At 53.8% G+C, this 18,174-nt stretch overlaps 1 protein-coding gene across 4 annotated transcripts in view; it reads left to right on the forward strand.

Moving 5' to 3' along the window:
• MLPH (melanophilin) overlaps nt 1-18,174 on the forward strand; it is a 46,512-nt gene that overhangs the window by 19,541 nt on the left and 8,797 nt on the right. Inside the window, exons 4-10 of one of the 4 annotated variants that reach the window (XM_063115679.1) lie at nt 199-302; nt 1,425-1,544; nt 3,058-3,247; nt 5,263-5,402; nt 11,124-11,207; nt 16,060-16,239; nt 16,510-16,665. In XM_063115679.1, coding sequence (XP_062971749.1) covers nt 199-302; nt 1,425-1,544; nt 3,058-3,247; nt 5,263-5,402; nt 11,124-11,207; nt 16,060-16,239; nt 16,510-16,665 — 974 coding nt within the window. The remainder of the gene's footprint in view (nt 1-198; nt 303-1,424; nt 1,545-3,057; nt 3,248-5,262; nt 5,403-11,123; nt 11,208-16,059; nt 16,240-16,509; nt 16,666-18,174) is intronic. The other 3 variants (XM_063115685.1, XM_063115693.1, XM_063115687.1) reach the window with 3 other exon arrangements.

An 18,174-nucleotide genomic window follows, 5' to 3' on the forward strand; every position in this document is an offset into this window, starting at 1 on the left:
GGTCAGCTGGGTGGATGGATCAATGGGTAGATGGATGAGTGAGTGGATAAATAGAAAGAGGAAGGGAGGGAGAGAGCACAGGAGGGAGGGAGGGATGGAGGGAGGGATGAGTAAGTGGATGGATGGGTGGATGGACAGACAAACAGTTTGCTCCAGACTGTCTCTCCCTGGCTGGAGTCATGCAGGTGTCTATTGCAGGTAGGCCTGAGCCAAGACCTGGAGAGGGAAATGGGGACAGCGAGCAGACAGATGATGATGGAGAACCAGACGCAGAAGCCCAGGCCCAGGCCTGTGGCAACAGGGTAAGTCCTTTCCAGCCACACCGCCCCTCCCCTAGCCACCTGCCCTTCCTCAGCCACGCCCACACACACCTCAGGTTCTGATTTCCTGAAATCGCAGTGCGCCCTCCATGACTCCATTAGCTCCTGCAGCAGGAGCACAGAGAACCCCGCCGCCTTCCCCAGGCCTCGACAGTCTGTGGTCCTGAGCAGCGGACAGGAAGGGCGCTCCCAGCGTCAGAAACCCCAGAGCAAGCAGTGGCTGACAGAGCCCACCTGGGAGCTGGCCATCCGGCCAGAGCCCCAGGGGCACAGCAGTGTCATGAGCACAGGGCGTGTGTAGGGCAGATGGGGTCCGGAGGGCATGGGGTCCTAAGGGCCTTCTTGTCTTGCAAAGGACAGAGCCTGAGGGGAACTTTTTGCTTTTGTTTATTGCCAGCCAGGAGCCTCTGTCTTTATTGGTGTTGGTCTTTGTTTTCACTTATTTCTTAACTCATTTTTGGTGGTAGGGGCAATAAGGTAATCTGGGATTCTGGGTGGGATGCTGGCAGGAGCAGCGTCTGGAGGAGAGGCGGAGGCAGCCGAGCATGGGTCTGGGCTCAGACACTTGACTGGGGTGGGCCTGTGAGACCAGCACGCGCCAGGTCTGCACCGCTGCTGCAGGGAACGTAGCCATTTTCTGCAGTTTCCTCAGCTCTCAGAAAACCTTCCAGTGCCTGGAGTGTGTGTCCCCTACAGGACAGAAAAGTTTAAGGGATCAAAAGAATTTCTAACAAGGGAGGGATTTGAAGCTGAGCATGTGCTCATGCATCTGCAAAAGTCGGGGCTCTAGGGGGCTCTCCCACCTCTGCCCCTGCAGCCACCGCCCCATTTACCTAAGACCCCGGGACATTCCTCCCAGCCCAGCATCGCCCAGCTGTGGAGCAGCCTCTCTGCCCCGCAGCTGTCGAGCAGCCTGCCCCCCACCCCCCAGGCGGTGGCCCACCGCATGCTGCTTCTACTCAGCTGAGGTTCTGGAGACTGACTCAGATCTTGTGACTTTGGTGGGCACTGTGCCACCTTGGGGGGCTGCATGTGGGTGTGGGAAGGTCCTCCCAGTCAAGCTGACCCTGACTCAAGTCCTGCCCCTGTCCTGTGCCTGTGAAGAAAAAGCGACTCCTCTCCTTCTACGACTTGGACATCGAGGTGGACTCAGACCACTCTACTGAGCCTCGAGGTCACCCCCTGCACATGCCCTCAGTCTCAGCGGCCACGGACAGCCTGCAGGTCAGTGGGCTCAGCCCCAGGGGAGGGAGGGCACTCTGGGAGGAAATGTCCAGTGGCTGCACGGTCATACCAGGCTATTGGGGCACAATGGGCAGGGGGACAGTTGGGGGGCACAGGAAGTGGGCAGCACAGGATCCAGAAACTTCACTCCCCCCCCCAGGACTAGAATCTGTGGAGAGACTAAGCAGGCAGCTTGGAGAAGCCAGGACAATGCAGGACTCGGAGGCTGGGGAGATGGGTTAGGGACCCCCTGGTATGGGCGTCGGTGCTTGGCACAGAAATAAGACAGAACCCCTGTGACCAAGGAAGGCAGGCAGGACAGTGCCGCCGGAGAGGTAACTGGGGCCTGGCGCTGTGCTGCATCTCCATCTGACTGGTAGGGCATCAGACACCTTGTTGCCCAAATTAGGACAGTCTTGTGAGTGACAGAGGCTGCTATTAATGATTACACCTGGACATGTGGCATCCCAGTGGCCATACAGGTAGACCAGGACTGGCGGTCACTCTGCTTATTAGCCGTGTGACCTTGGCCCTGGGAATCTCTCTGAGGCTCAATGCCCTCATCTGGAGAAGAGGTGATCACTGTTGCCTTACCAGGATCATTTTCAGGACCAGAGGCCATGTCCAGCACACAAGAGACTCTCAGGCAGGCAGGAAAGGTAGCTACGGGCTCAGAGCCAGGACAAGACCCAGGGCCAGCAGCCAGCTTCAGAGTGAGCCCTGGATTCCAGGTCCTGGTGTCCCCGGGGCTCAGGCTGTGCCCAGCCAGAGCTGGGTCTGCCCAGGGAGGTCTGGAGACCCGTGTGGGAGGAGGGGATGGCAGGGCAGGGGCCTGGGAGCCAGTACTGAGTGGTCTTGGGGCCACAGGCCCTACTCACACTGCAGGTCAGGCCTAGCATCTGCGTTTCCTGTGGCCTCCAGGGCCTGGCAGTTTCGTCTGTCCTGCCCCCCACCCCCAGCAATCAAGCTGGAAGGGAGCTGAGTCATGTTGTTCCTTGAAGCCCTCAGCCACTCAGTTTTTTGGGGACAATGACACAGTAGAAACCTCTGTGCTGGAGGGGTGTCTGGACTGCAGCCAAGGGGCTGCCAGGGACCCCGAGTCCCACCCACTCTGGCCTTTCTGGCCTTTGAGGATTGAGGTGTACAGTTAGTAACAACGCACCCCCAAAAAATTAGCTTCCCTGCCCACATCCTCAGGGCTTTGGACTCTGGGTAAGTCTGAGCCCCCTGAGGCATGTGAAAGTGTTTGGGTCCCTTGTGTGAGGCCTGGCCCAGGGTGTCATGGGAGCCCCAACCTTGCACCAACATGATGCAGAATAGACATAAAAGCTTTAGGCACAGTTTCCAAAATTAAAGAGAACTGAGCTGAAAGGGGCTAGAGTGGACTGGGGGCCAGTATTTGGTCAGTCCAGTGTCACCTGGCCTCAGACTTGGACTGGAAGGACTAGCACCCCAAGGAGCTGCCCCTCCTCCTAGTAAGACCTGCCGCTCCTGACAGGCCTCATGTGCTCAGTCCCTCACAGATGAGCCCTGCTCAGAGGAGGCCACGGCCCTGGAGGAGGCTGACACCGGGGCCTCAGGGTGCCACCTGAGTCCAGAAGAGCAGCCGGACAGCCCCTCGCCTTCTGGACAGGACGCCCTCGCCGAGCTCCGCTTGCCTGGGGACTCCTGCAGGATGGCCCTGGGGACTGCTGCTGCGCCAGGTGGGTGCCCTTGGCCAGGGTCTTCTAGATGGGCTCTGGGTGGGGTAGGGGTCACTGATTTATGCAGACACACTGGCTGATTTAAAAGAGCCTCTTCCCTGGCATGAGTGACCAGTGAGGACTCCCGGGAAAGCCACGGACGCCTGCTCCCCAGGCTGGCTACTTCTCTCGTCATCCTCAGGAATACCCGCCATGGGCTGACTGGCCACACAGCTCACCACACTGTGTGCGCGGTACACGTAGGCTTCCCGAAGTGACCGGGACCACTGCTCACCTGACCAACCATCCTGACCACTGAGTCCGACACTGCTCCTGGGGAACAGTGGAGCGGGTCCCGTATGGGTGCCACCGCCTCTGGCCCACAGTTGGCTCACAACTGTTAACCAGGAAATCTTTAAGTGCTGAGAGCCTAAATTTGCTCAGTTTAATTTTGTTGTCAGAAGTTTTGCTTCGGGATGAAATCCCCGAATCGCTGTCTTTTCCTGTGCCCCGAGGGAGTGTGTACACAGGCCCAGGAGTTCATGCACCTTACTAAAGTCGGAGCGAATAAGATCACAGAGGCCATGTGCAGCCAGCCTGCAGGGAAATCAGGCTGACTCGTCTGCTGGGAAATCTGTCCACCTTCCATCTTTCCTTTTCATTGTGTTGTAGGGACCACAACCTCATGTCCTCATTCTGATTAGGATCCTGGAGGCTTGGGGGAAAGGTGGGGTTTTACTTCCCCCAAAACAATGGTCAAATGAGTCTACAGTGACCAAGTCATAGGACCAAGACTGGACAGGCTTTTATTTCCTCCCGTGCCCTCAAGTCACCTGACCACGTGGTCGGGAGGCAAGCAGGAGGCAGAGGCCATGACAGACCGTCTCATGCTGAGAACAGGCGCCGCGGAGCTGGGGAGGCCTGAGTTTGGAGCCCAGCCCGCCCGTTTCCTTGATCTCACACGCTTTTCCTTCACATGTCAGCAGTGAGTGTGGTAAGAGAGGAGTGTGTTAGAGTGTAGTTGGCAGTGTTGGTACTTTCTTCATAGTGCAGAATACAATCTACGAGATTTAATGAAATATGGTATGCTATTGGATCACAATGCTCAGCCTCTCTGTGCCTCAGTCTCCCCGTTGTACAAAAGGGGTTAATCGTGCCTAGCTCGTCCCGTTGTTGTAGGGATTAAATGAGATGGTTGTATCTGTTGACTTGCTGCACGACAAGTTATCACAGATTTAGCGGCTTAAAACAACACACATGTGATCTCCCGGGAGAGTCAGGCATGGGGCAGGGTTGAACAGATTGCACAGGTCTCCCAGGCTGAGACCAAGGTGCTGGCGAGGTTCGGGCCCTCTCCCAAGCTCATCCAGGTTGCTGGCAGAACCCCGGGTGCCAGCGTGGCCCACTGCACAGCAAGTGCAGAAATAGCGCGCGCAGCCTTCGCTTTCTGGGGATGCCTCGTGTGCGGCGCCTTCTGCATGAGGGTCAACCCTAAACACTCGTCTTCCCCCACCCCGTCTCCCGTGTTGCTGTGTGTGATACCATCCAGGCCCCCCCACTGAAGCCCAGGAATCAGCATTTTAAGCCACTCCGTAGGGGACTCCTGCCCACAAAAGTCTGCACAAATCCAGCAGTCTAGAATGAAAACAGTGTGGGGAGACTTCCTGATGTCATCACGCTGAGGGAAACTTCTCAGGGCCCCCATCTGCCCTCCATGTGTATGGAATTTGGTGTTATTTGTAATTTGGAATTTGAAATTATATCACATTTGCTTTGCAAACATGCAAAGGATGTCAATTCTTTAAGCCCCACCTTGAGCACCAGGCAGGGCCTCTGTTTCCCTGAAGACCTTTGTGGGGGGACATGGAATCTGCTCCATTCTTATCATGACTTTAGAATCTCAGCCTCCAAACATCAAAAGAATATAATTATGTCTTCGTTGTCTTTGGTCTCTCAATTTTCTCCATTGGACCAAACACGTCCGTTGGCTTCCACCTTTTCCCTCCAAATAAGTCAAACCTGCTCTTACTCCAAAGGGCTGAAGGTCACCAGGAATGAGCAGCTCTCGTCCCAGTACCTGGCCGACGTGGACACTTCTGACGAGGAAAGCGTCCAGGCTCGCAGGGCAGCCTCCCACCAGTCCAAACGGAGGGGCAGGACGTCGTCAGAGAGTCAGGTAACGCGGGTGCGAAATAACTCAGTCTTGGTGCTTCTTTCAGTGGAGACTTTTTACCTTCACCCCGAGTCATCTTAGAGAAGTTAAAGCTTTCAATATTTCCAAACTATAAAATTGCACAAGCCTACTTAATGGAGTTATGTCATCAAAATATATTTTTTCATTGAAGTGAATTCACATAGTACAAAATGAATCCTTTTAGTATGGAGGTTTCTCAAAAAATTAAAAATAGAGTTACTATATGATCCAGCCATTTCCCTTCTTGGTACATAACCAAAAGAATTGAAAGCGGGGACTCTGAGATGTCTGCACACCCATGTTCATGGCAGCACGGCTCACAACAGCTGACACGTGGAAGCAGCCCCAGGGTCCACTGCCAGATGCATGGATGAACAAAATGTGGTATGAGGGCACTTCAGAAAGTTGATGGAAAGATTCGTATTATCTTTGAAGTCTATTTTTTCCACAAATTTTTTGAAGTACCCTCATACAATGGAATATTATTCAGCCTTAAAAAGGAAGTTCTGACTCACACTACAGTATGGATGAACCTTGAAGACATTATGCTGAATGAATAAGGTGGTCGTGAAAGGGCACTACTGTATGACTTTCCCCGTATGAAGACCTAGAGGCAAAATCATAGAGACAGAAAGTGAATGGGGGCTGCCCATGGCTGGGGGTGAGGGCATGTGGCGTTGCCACGTGGTACTGGGCTCCAGTTTTGCAAGACAGAGCGAGTCCTGGAGATGGTGGGGGTGATGGTCGCGCAAAAATGCAAATGTGCTTACCACTTGAAAGTGACTAAAATGGTAAATTTTTTTGTCATGTGTATTTTACAATAAAATATTTGAAAAAAGACAAAAAGTAATACATATTTTACAGAATTTAAGAGGAAGTAAATAATCTGATGTTTAAAAAAATTAACTATTTGAAAGTGCACAAGTCGGCAACACCAAGCACATTCACAGTGTTGTGTGACCATCTCGCCTAAATTCCAAACATCATCATCCCCAAAAGAAAACCCTATACTCAAGGAGCAGTGACACCCCATTCTCCCCTCCCTGCCCCACCCCGGCCTTGACAACCACCATCCTCTTTCTGTTGCTATTAATTTGTCTATTCTGGACATTTCATAAATAATCTATTAGTTATTTTTAACCCTTAACAGCATTTATACAGGCTTTACGAAAAATCCGACCTGGAATCTTAATACCTGTTAAATGAGAATGACTCACATTTTATGAAATAATTCATCACAAGTTTCCTCTATGCACCACGAGTTCCTGCCACTGCTCGTGCCCCGTGTCCCACCACAGCTGAGGGGCTGCGAGCAGCATTCCACTGGGCATTTCACACCCGGAGGCAGCTGGCATCACTGCATAAAGTGATGCAGGACATCCTGTTGTAGGAGGGATGAGAGCAGAGTCCAAGCCATTCCAAACAGTTCTTGTCCCAGGATGCTGCATTCTCAGCACATTCTGCAGTTATTCAGAGAACTGTAAGCGAGAAAGGGGAGAAAGCTGCTGGGTCAGCCAAGTCACCCAGGGACCTGTTCTGCAGGAGATGGTGGAAGACCAGTGTGACCAAGATAGACACCTCCCAGTGTGGCCGGGTTAGAGACCTCCCAGTGTGAACAGGGTAGAGACTTCCCAGTGTGATCACAGTTAGAGACCTCCCAGTGTGAACAGGATAGAGACCTCCCTAGTGTGAACAGGATAGAGACCTCCCTAGTATGAACAGGATAGAGACCTCCCTAGTGTGAACAGGATAGAGACCTCCCTAGTGTGAACAGGGTAGAGACTTCCCCAGTGTGAACAGGGTTGAGACCTCCCCAGTGTGAACAAGGTAGAGTCCTCCCAAGTATGAACAGGGTAGAGACCTCCTCAGTGTGAACAGGGTAGAGACCTCCCCAGTGTGAACAGGGTAGAGACCTCCCAAGTGTGAACAGGGTAGAGACCTCCTTAGTGTGAACAGGATAGAGACCTCCTCAGTGTGAACAAGGTAGAGACCTCCCAAGTGTGAACAGGGTAGAGACCTCCTCAGTGTGAACAGGATAGAGACTTCCCCAGTGTGAACAGGATAGAGACCTCCTCAGTGTGAACAGGGTAGAGACCTCCCTAGTGCGACCAGGGTAGAGACCTCCCTAGTGTGAACAAGGTAGAGACCTCCCAAGTATGAACAGGGTAGAGACCTCCTCAGTGTGAACAAGGTAGAGACCTCCCAAGTGTGAACAAGGTAGAGACCTCCCAAGTGTGAACAGGGTAGAGACCTCCTCAGTGTGAACAGGGTAGAGACCTCACAAGTGTGAACAAGGTAGAGACCTCACAAGTGTGAACAGGGTAGAGACCTCCTCAGTGTGAACAGGGTAGAGACCTCACAAGTGTGAACAGGGTAGAGACCTCGCAAGTGTGAACAGGGTAGAGACCTCCTCAGTGTGAACAAGGTAGAGACCTCCCAAGTGTGAACAGGGTAGAGACCTCCTCAGTGTGAACAGGATAGAGACCTCCCCAGTGTGAACAGGATAGAGACCTCCTCAGTGTGAACAAGGTAGAGACCTCACAAGTGTGAACAGGGTAGAGACCTCCTCAGTGTGAACAGGGTAGAGACCTCACAAGTGTGAACAAGGTAGAGACCTCACAAGTGTGAACAGGGTAGAGACCTCCTCAGTGTGAACAGGGTAGAGACCTCACAAGTGTGAACAGGTTAGAGACCTCGCAAGTGTGAACAGGGTAGAGACCTCCTCAGTGTGAACAGGGTAGAGACCTCCCAGTGTCACCAGTCTGGCAGAACCATGGCTTGCTGAGGATCTCCCTGGTCCCTAGACTGAAGACAGTGGGATGAATATTAGAATCAAGTCATCTGTCTTGAGTAAGCCTTTATCTTAGCAGCTTTAGTAACTTTTAGTGCGGTATATATCTTGGTGTCTAGCCCTGCTGATACCAATTCTCTTTTATCCGTCCTTGGAATTATTCTTTATTCTATGCTTTTGTATCCTGTCTCTGGAATTCTTCTGCTATATTTATTCCTGTTAACTGTTATTTACTTCAACTAATATTTCACCTAGATGTGCCCAGGCATCTTTATATAAAGGTAATTAAGCAGCATAAAGAACCTGCATCCCATCCTGATGTAAAACCCAGATAGACTCTTCCAGGGTCTGTGAAGGGGCCACTATAGGACCCCAGGAGGAAGTCCTCAGAACAGTATTTCTGAGCCCAGGACTCACAGAGATGGCCCTGCGGTCCTTGAGTTTCTCAAGCATGATGTTTCGTCATGGTTAGTCTACATCATCAGCCGGTTATCTGTTACCTGCTTTTGTACCTGTTTTCATGGTTAGACTTTCTGGATGAGGGATAATCAGGCAAGACTTTCTATAAATAATTGTTCGTGCACAGAGAAGGCCAAAGGAAGCTTCCTCAGGGCTGAGAGAAGAAGGGAGAGGAAAGGGAGCCCGGTGCAGACCCTCCCGCCCCCCACTCCTGAGAGCCTGTCCCAGGGCCAACCACACGTGTTCAAATTGCAGACGCTGACTCAATTTCCCCAAAAAAGTTTCACCAGTGACAGATTATGATGGTTCCGTTTAATACCTGGCCTATGTCCACACTGCATTTGTAAGTTGTAAATTTTGGTTTTACTACACGCGAGTTGGAAGCACAAGGAGTTGTACCTAGTTTTCTGTCCATCCACATCTAAGTGGCGTGATAATCCCAACAACTGAGCCTGCACAGGACCAGACACCATGGCTCGCGTGATGCTGCCACCACCATGGCAGTTGCTGCTGCAGGGGAAATACGAGGCTACTTTTAAAAGTTCATGGAAAAATAGAATTAAAGTATACGAATATTTCACAAACTTCTTGAAGTACCCTCATATAATTTTTTCAAAAACCAAAATTTTTTCCCAGCCCAGCAAAGGTATTAGAGAAAGAGACCAGATTTGTTATAGAATAAGCATGAAACCAGCATGCGATGCTCACCCCAAGCAATCCGCAAAGAGATCACAGAGACAGGAAGGAATCCCAGTCCCGTACACAAGCAAGCAGACAGCCCGTTACAGGCGTGTCCTCCAGATCAGCAACAGCTGGGTCTCGCGCCAGAGAACCCGACAGCACACTTAGTCCTAATGTCATCGTAGCAACTGCGGAGACCTCTTGTGTTGGCCTTATCCAGCGGGAAGACCTACTTCTTAGACCTTTAAGAAAGGGGGTAGTTTTGCAAGTTGGAGAGTCAGCCTCTCACCCTCCCACAGGAACTGGGAGAGCAGGGCACAACCTCCGTGACGTTTGCATTTTGAAAAGGTAGCTCCTGGGTCCAGGTTTTTGAGACTGGAGAGAAGCTTTTAAGCCATTGCAAAGATTACCCACCTTTGAAAAGGATGGGGAAAGACATTCTGAAAGAAAAGGCACCTGGTGGGGGGGGTCTCCTCCCTTGTTTTCAACAGGGAGAATTAAGCTTCTTATTTTTATTTTGTATCTGCCCTGGCACCACTTTGGCAAATGGTGGAAGAGCCAGCTCTGTTGAGGTTACTCAGGAGCGCCTGAGAAGCTCTGTCACCTGGGGTGGCCTGAAAGGGGCCCAGCAACTCTCGATGCCAAATGGAAACCAGGGTTGTATGACATTGACGTGTCCACGTGCACCACCAAGTCCCCCCAGCTGGCTTCTTAGCCCTCCCCTTGTCAGCCCCTCCCTCACCCCATACCCCCCAACCCCTCTCCTGCCCCCCGCCTCCAGCCTCAGCCTCCCCAGCCTCCTCCAGGGATGCAGATGCGATTTCTCATCATGGGCTGTCTCCCTGTCTCTTTCACTCTGGATGTGACATTTCACAGCAGTCATGCCAAGCACTGGCTGGGGCAGGGTGGAGGTCTCTCTTCCTCTCCTGAGGCTCCTGGTGTGCTCCACGCACCGTGCTCCCTGGAGACAAGGGCTCCCGAGGATATCGATCGCTGCCTCTGTGGACACCAAATGCACAGAGGTGATCTCAATCACCAGCGGCCACTGGTGCTGATGGGTCCCAGCTATACTCGCCTTCAGGCAGATTTGCCCACCCCAGGCCCTCAGAGCTGTGAAGACCAAACTAATTTCCTACGAACAACACAAATGCGTCTTCGCGCTCTGCACGTGTCGTCTCGCTCTTTTAACGCAAGGCGAGCAGTAATGAGGTAATGGCAGGAAAGATGCATCTGCGGCAGGGAAGAAAACCAGGGCAGAATTGATTTTTCTCCGTCTCGGTCTGGGAACTAATGGACTTAGGGTGACTCAAGAGTCTGGTGACTCAAGGGATGAGGAAGTTGCACTTGTGGTCACTTTAAGTTGTCACCTGGCCCACAAGTGGCTAGCTAATGACTTTAGCTGGATCATGGTGACATCTTTAATTCAACCTTCCTGTACTGATCAGCGTCAGCAGTGACAGCTGCCCCACGGTGACACCATTGTGGGCTTTCAGATTCAGCTTCCTTGTCTTGTGGGACTTGTCACCTCCCTGCCATGTCTATCCCCCCATTCTGCCCCTCTTGGTAGAGCTCCCAGCTTCTGCTTGGTGTTCCAGAACCTTGGTATCAGCAGCAGGTGTCACAGTTAACCTCCCCGGCCATGTCACAGTTGGTGGCCTTACCTTCCTTGCACTTCCTGGGATTTGCTGCTTCCGAGGTGGTGGGTGCTGGTGTCCTGCTGCAGGAGGGGGCTGGCTGGCACTCTGGCCACTGTTTCTCTCCCTCTGCTGCAGATCTTTGAGCTGAGTAAGCGCGTGTCAGCTGTTGAACGCCTGCTGACCCACCTGGAGAACACAGTCATGCCTCCCTCGGCCCAGGTAATGCCACAGGCTGGGCAGAAGGAAGGACCCCGTAGCTCCTTCCTTAAAGCAGGTTGAGGTGTCGGCATGGGCTTTGGGGAAAAGAGTCTGATGGGGTTTGGCAGCTCATAAGCTCGAGCTCTGTGTGCAGTGCCCAGAGACCTAGGCTGTTTCCACTGCATAGCCCAAGTGAGGTCATCAGCCCCGAGCAGGCCTATCGCCACCAACTTGTGCCAGGAGGGTGGCAGTGTGACAGCCTTCCCAGGGGATAAAACAGAAGGGCTGGGGAGTGAGAGCCAGTAAAGAACCTGGGGTAAACCCGCTTGGTCCTGCAGCCTCTGGTGTTCAGGCCATCAAAGCAGGGTGGAGTCTCCTGCCGCACCTGGTTGTGAACGTACAATCAGCACACCAAGGCAACCTGACCTTGCAAGGACTAAATAAAACAGCCTCGGCCTGATGCAATGGTGCATGTGTGCGTGTGTGTGTCATGTGTCTGAGCGTCAGGCAGGCAGGCTGCCGGGCACAGAGGGAGTCGGGGACTCAGGCCTCCTTGCCGGCTGCTGCTGTACCTGGCACCGTCTCTGCAGCTCCCTAAGTCTGCAGCTGCTAATTTCTCTTGGGGCCAGGGCCCAGGGTGAAGCTCAGGCTGGGCTAGGAGGGCTAAGTGGGCAGCAAAGTGCAGAGGCTTCAGGTTGAACCATGAGGGTAACCCCTACTCAGGGATCTGACCCCCAGCCCATGTGCCACATGTCCAGCAGGGTCCTCGGACCGCTTTCATCTATGGGGGCATGGGGGGGGGGCTTTTCTAATGCACTCTGTGCTCTTAATTCTCCCTAGTTTATAGATGAGGAAACTGAGGACCAAGCCCTCATGAGTGGGACTGAGCACAGGGTGAAACCACAGAGGTTTGGGGAGAGCTGTTCCTCCCTCTGGATGCTTTCCAGAAGGCCCCTCACCTGACTTGGTGAGCTCCAGGCTGCCCCCGTCGCTGCGCAAGCCCTGCTCTGCCTCTCAGTAGACTTGAGACCCGTCACTCACCTCCTCTGCCCACCTCCCACCTGACTCCCTTCTCCTCCTGCTGACACCCCTCAGCAGCTCACAGAGCAGCCTGTGGCCAGCAGGGGCCCAGCCCTGGCTCCTAGCTGCCCCAGACAGGGGTTGCACTGTGTGGGGGAGGGGGAGGCCACCGTGGCTCTGGCTCTTGCTGGCACCTCCGCACTAAATGACAGACTCATCCCGGGGCCTGCACTGCAGGGCCCCTGCTCACACTCGCTGTAAGGAGGTGCTACTCACAGGACCACCCTGCTGGGCTGCTGAGGCACTGGACAGCTGGGTTCTCAACCATGAGCAACTGGGTCTCCCTCCGAGTAGCACCAGCAGGCTGTGGCTAGGGCCGCCAACATCCTGGTTTGCCCAGGGCCAAGGGGTTCCCGGGACGTGGGACTTTCAGAGCTCACGCCTGGAAATTCTGGGTCACCCTGGCTGTGTCTTGTCATGCTGGCCCAGTTGCTCGTCACATAGATATGTTGTCGTGTGCTCTATATACCTACGTGCATATGTGAATGTCTCTGTGAGTATGTGCATGTGGTGTGTGCATATACACATGCATATATGTGTGTCTGTGTGTGTGAATTTATTTCCTTGCTTACAAAGCAGAGCCAATACTGGCTTCCAACAGAGGTTCACAAACACCCTCCAGACACTGGGTGTCTGTTTCTTGCGGGAATTCCACAGCATCTCCCTCCCTTTTACTCTGGGGGAAAGTTTTGATCATCTTGGACCCAATAGAATTTATAGGCCAAATGTCATAGAGGGTTTTTTTCACTCAATATGTCCTCTGAGTAGATTCTGATTTTTGAGCTTTAGTAGAAAAGTGGAACCTTACAGAAGAGCCCCCCAGGTGGAACAGGCTGCTTCTTCACCCACACAATCTGATTAGCTCCCAGCGTTCGTTCTGTGCAGCCCCCGGCAGTGAGGCCTATTGATCTGTCTTTATAGCTCCATTCAAATAGAAAATTCAATGATTGCGAACAATATCCTCCGCTTGCTGGGGGCCGAGGGAGGGATCGATGCTGCCCGGTGGGCACAGTGGGCCTTGAGTGACCTCCTGGTGGAGAAGCCTGTCCTTTCTTCCAGCGCTCCAGCGTCAGCGGAGGTGACTCACTCCTGGAAGGAAGGGATGAGGAGGAGGTGCTAGAATTCTCCTGGTGGCAGTCCCCTCACGTCACACTTCCAGAACGCTGCTTTGCATGAATGAGTGAGTGAATGAGTGAATGAGCAAACGAATGAATGAACTCTCCATCTTCATGGCTGTTATTAAGCTGGTCTGTGACTCCATAAGCTTGGAGGAGTCGGCAGACATTTAGCGACCTGCTGTGTGCCCGGTACGTGTTCCTGATGCTGGGGAGACGACGGTGAACAAAATCCACAGAAATGCCTGTCCTGGTGGGGTCTGCATTCTAGTCAGAGAGACAGGAAATAAGCAACCTGACAAGCGGAGTGGAGGTCAGAAGGTGGAGGAAGGTAGAGAAAAATAAAGGGGGGGTGAAGATAACTGGGCGAAGGGTGTGATTTTAAATAGGACGGTCAGGGGCACTTCCCTGAGAGGTGGAATTTGCCCAACAGCTGGAAGAGTCTCCGGGGCTACTGTGTGGCCAGCTGGGATAGAGTGTTCTAGGTACAGATGACAGCCCCTCCTAAGGTCCAAAGATGTGAGCAGCAGCAGGAGCCAGGGTGACCAGGACAGGAAGAGGCAGGGCTGGGGCAGGGAGGAGAGGGCGAGGTCAGATGTAATGGCACTCAGGCTGCCCAGGGCCTCCGAGGCTATTGTCTGGGCTTTGTCTTTTGCTCTGGGAGTGACAGGGAGGTTTGAGCAGAGGAAGCTGGTAGTTATGAGCTGTTGTCATGGTCCAGACAAAAGAAGGTGGCAGATGAACCAGGCAGAGTGGCAGGGATTTGGGAGGCAGGCAGATTCTGGGTACCTTTCGAAGGCAACACCCGCAGGAATGGATATTTGGGACAAGAAAAAGAGAGGAGTCTGGGACGACTCCAGTGTTCTTGGCCTAAGCAAGCTTTAAAGGATGGAGCTGCCCCCAGCTGAGATGGGGCGCATTTTCCATCTTGTCCCCACTGTAGCATCAGTTCAGCTGTAAAATGTCATTGGGATAATTTTGCTGTTTCTGTATTTTTATCACATAACTCTGGCACCTTCTGGGAGCTGACACATACATCCCTTGACAAAAGGCTGGTGTCCACAGGCTGGCACAACCTGCCGTTATCCCCCCACCTGCCCAGAGGCGAAGGCGGCCAACGGAACTAGACTCTTTCACGCTTATCTGTTCACGCGGCTGTTTTCATGTGATCAGGAGCAACGAGATACAGAGCAGGTGTTCAGTAAATAGCCATTCAGTGAGTCCTCAGCCGCAGTGCAGGGAGAGCAGGGCTGCTGGGGCTGGCGCACAATCGAAGGCCTGCTCCACTTCTCACCAAGAGGCGCTGGGCAGAGAAATCAATGACTCAAGCCCCTCTTCCCCATCCATAAAATAAGACAGCAGCCAGAGTAGATGAGTAGCCCCCAGCCCCTGCTAGTGGCTTAACACCTCTGAGCTCCCTTCTCCAGCCTGTTCATTCTCCAGCTCTCACTGAAGTTGCAATGCCGCTTACAGAGATTATGCCTGCAAAATCCAACACTGAAAACCATTCCAAGCTGCAAAGGAGTAGAGTCTGGACTCAGAGACTTGCCCAAGAGGAGCTCTCAGACTAGCTCTGAGTTTCTCACTAGCCAAGGCGAATAAATAGACATTCTGGGTGGTATAAACCTCATCTAAGATGAGGAAGCACGTTCACCTAGGGTGACAAACTTTCCTGGCTCTAAAATCTCGGAGGGATACATTGTGAAGGATGTTACCTACTACGTCATAGAAGAATCACCGAGATATTCTCCCAGTTGTGTTGGCAGTTTTCCAAAAGTCACAAATACGCTGTTCCTCTGGGCCAGAGTTCCAGCCATGGTGTATTTCCATCCTAACCCAGGAGGAGAGAGCGGAGAACCCAGGGACCTGGATCATCAGCACACCTGTTAGCCTCAGCTGGCGAGATCTAAACAGCCCGGGGCCGTGGCCTTGGTTTACCACCTTAGTCTCAGGGCTGGGGACAAATGAAAGGGCTTGGGGGCCTGATTTGGGAGACAGAGGGAAGAATTGTCCTCCTGTGAAAATTTCCAGCAGGGAAACCCAAAGCCTTGTTCAAAAATGGTAGGTCTTACCGTCAGCTGTAAAAGGGAAGGAAATCCTGACACGAGCGTGCTACAGCACAGGTGAACCTGAGGACATCAGGCTAAGTGGAAAAGCCAGCCCCAAGATTCCAGTCATATGACGTATGTAGGCAGAAAGCAGAAGGGTGGTTGGCAGGGGCTGGGAGACGCAGGTGTAGAGAGTTAGTGCTTAATGGGGACAGAGTCTCAGTTTTGCAAGGTAAGAAGTTCTGTGCATGGACAACGGTGATATTGCACGATGGTATGAATGTAGTTAATGTCACTGAAGTGCATACTTAAAAGTGGCTAAAATGGTAAATTTTATCTGTATTTTACCACAATAAAAAAAATTTAAAGGAAAGGGGAGGCAAAAACAAAAGAAGGTGGGTCTTAGATCGCCACGGGTGTAGGTCAGCATCCCCCAGGAGTCCCCACTGCAGAGCCGGATTCTGTAGGTCTAGGACTTCGGACACACTCACCCAGGAGGGGTGGAGGCCGTGGCTCCTGCAGGAGCAGGGCGTGCTCGGGCCGGGGGGATCTCCCAGGGCCCTGCCTGGAGCAAGCATCGTGTTTCCAGATGACCCACTGAATACAAATCCACTCGCTTTTGCCTGTCAGTGTCTCATCGCTGAAGTGCACACGGATGCCGACGTAGAAGAGGAGACCCTGAGAAGAAAGCTGGAGGAGTTGACCAGCAACATCAGTGACCGGGGGACCGCGTCCGAGGAAGAGGAGGGAAAGGCTGAGGAGTTGGACAGGGGCTCTTCCAGCGGGTCCCTGCCTGGGGCAGCCCCAGAGGTGAGGTCTCCTCCAGGGGTCTCGGCAGAACCCAGCAGAGGCAGGGGCAGAAAGGGACAGTCCCATCTGGCCAGCAGCTTATAACTGAGCCACTGGCCCTCCCCAGGGTGGGCAGCAACCACAGGGGGCACAGAGGAGCCACATTGGGGACCGGGCCCTGGCAGGCTGGCTCCGGGAGTTCAGAGAGAAGAGCCGTGCAGGAGGGATGCCCGTGGGGCAGGCCCCGCACGCCCTCCTGCTGCCGTCAGCTTCCATCCTGCTATTTCCTAGGCGTGCACGGCTGCAGGCCAAGCCTATGGATGGGAAAAGAGCCCTCAGGGCCCTGGGGTCCCCATCCAGCCCAGCAGGACCACCGACGAGGAGCTGTCGGAGCTGGAGGACAGAGTGGCCATGACGGCCTCCGAAGTTCAGCAGGCAGAGAGCGAGGTAGCCCCCACGGCCCAGGGAGCACGGGGTTCTGCAGAGATAGACAGTGACCGTGGCCAGGGGGAGAAGGTCTGATGGCACTAACGGTCACGCAGAGAGCTCACACAGAGCCCTCCCATCTGCACGGCCCAGGCATTTGTGAAGGCAGAGCTTGAGTTTGGGGTTTCTGTGGGTTTCACCTGTCCCACCTCCCCATGATCCCCCCATCCTGCCCTTTGTCCTGTGTGACTTGGTGAGGGGCAGGCAGGGTTTTCAGCCGTGAGAGAAGGTGCTGAATACTTCTGCTCCCTGTCCCATGAGGAGGGGCTAGAGGCAGGCTTAGAATTTAGGACTACCCGGGGCTCAAGGCTGGGCTCTGGCCTGAGGGCCATCCTGGGAGCCTGAGCTGCAGAGCTGGAGTCTGGGTGAGGGATGCGCCCACAGCGTGCAAAGGCCACAGGACAAGGCCAAAATGTTTGGGCCACCCAGGGACAGGCAAGGTGGCCTGGGCACTGCTCCATCCTCCCCGTGGAGACCTACAGGGAAAACAGGGTCTGCCCCCCAACTGCAGGCACAGCCAGCACCCACTGCCCCTTCTCTCACTTCTCTCCTCATCGGCGAGTGTCTGCCACTCCCCAGAGAAGGGCATGTCCCCCAGAGCTGTTCACAGGCAGGACTTTTCATCCGCTTATTCCTTCTTGCTTTGCACGTAATTTCTAAGTGCCCAGAACATAGCCGGCATTGTGCAGGGCACAGAAGACACAGCTGCGAACATCTTGGAGCAAGGCCCTGCCTTCATGGGGCTTACATTCTTAGTGGAGGAGATAGACCACCCACAAACACGCAGTGTCATTTCCATTCATGGAAAGTGCTGTGAAGACCACAGTGAGGGCAACCCCATGGAGTGCTGGCAGTGGGGCTACTTAGGTGATCAGGGAGGGATGCTACGAGAAGAAGCCACGTGGCACATCTAGGGGACAGAAGTCCAGGAGAGAATAGCATGTGCAAAGGCCCTGGGGTGGTATCAAGCCTGGCGTGTTCAGAAATCAGCAGTGAGGCCCGAGCCTGGAGCACAGTGAGGAGGGCCACGTGGGAGGCAGGTCCCAGAGGAGGGCGGTGGCAGAGGGTGCCGAGGGCCACAGGGGAAGATTTGGGGAGCCTCTGGAGGGATCTGAACAGGGGGTGATGGGGCCTAGTTTCTGGTTGCAGAAGCTTCCTCTGTTCTCTGTGGAAGGAGTAGCCTAAGGCGGACAGAAGGGAGCCGGGCAAGGACGGTGCCACAGGGGTGGGGCTGAGTGCTCGGGGAGGAGTCACGGTGCTCCCCCATCGCTGCCCCTCCTCCAGTCCCCGGTGGGAGCCAAGCTTCCTGATTAGCCTCCATAAAATGCAGAGCCCCTCTCCTCCTGCCTGGGGTGACCCGCAAGGAGCGCCCCACCCCGTCCCCAACATTCATGGAGGACGGACACAGACGCCACTTGTAAGGGAAAGCACGGGTGGAACTGGCTCCATGCGTTACCTGGGGGCAGCTGC

The sequence above is a fragment of the Cynocephalus volans genome, chromosome 1, assembly GCF_027409185.1.
Source record: "Cynocephalus volans isolate mCynVol1 chromosome 1, mCynVol1.pri, whole genome shotgun sequence".
NCBI classification, from domain to species: Eukaryota; Metazoa; Chordata; class Mammalia; order Dermoptera; family Cynocephalidae; genus Cynocephalus; species Cynocephalus volans.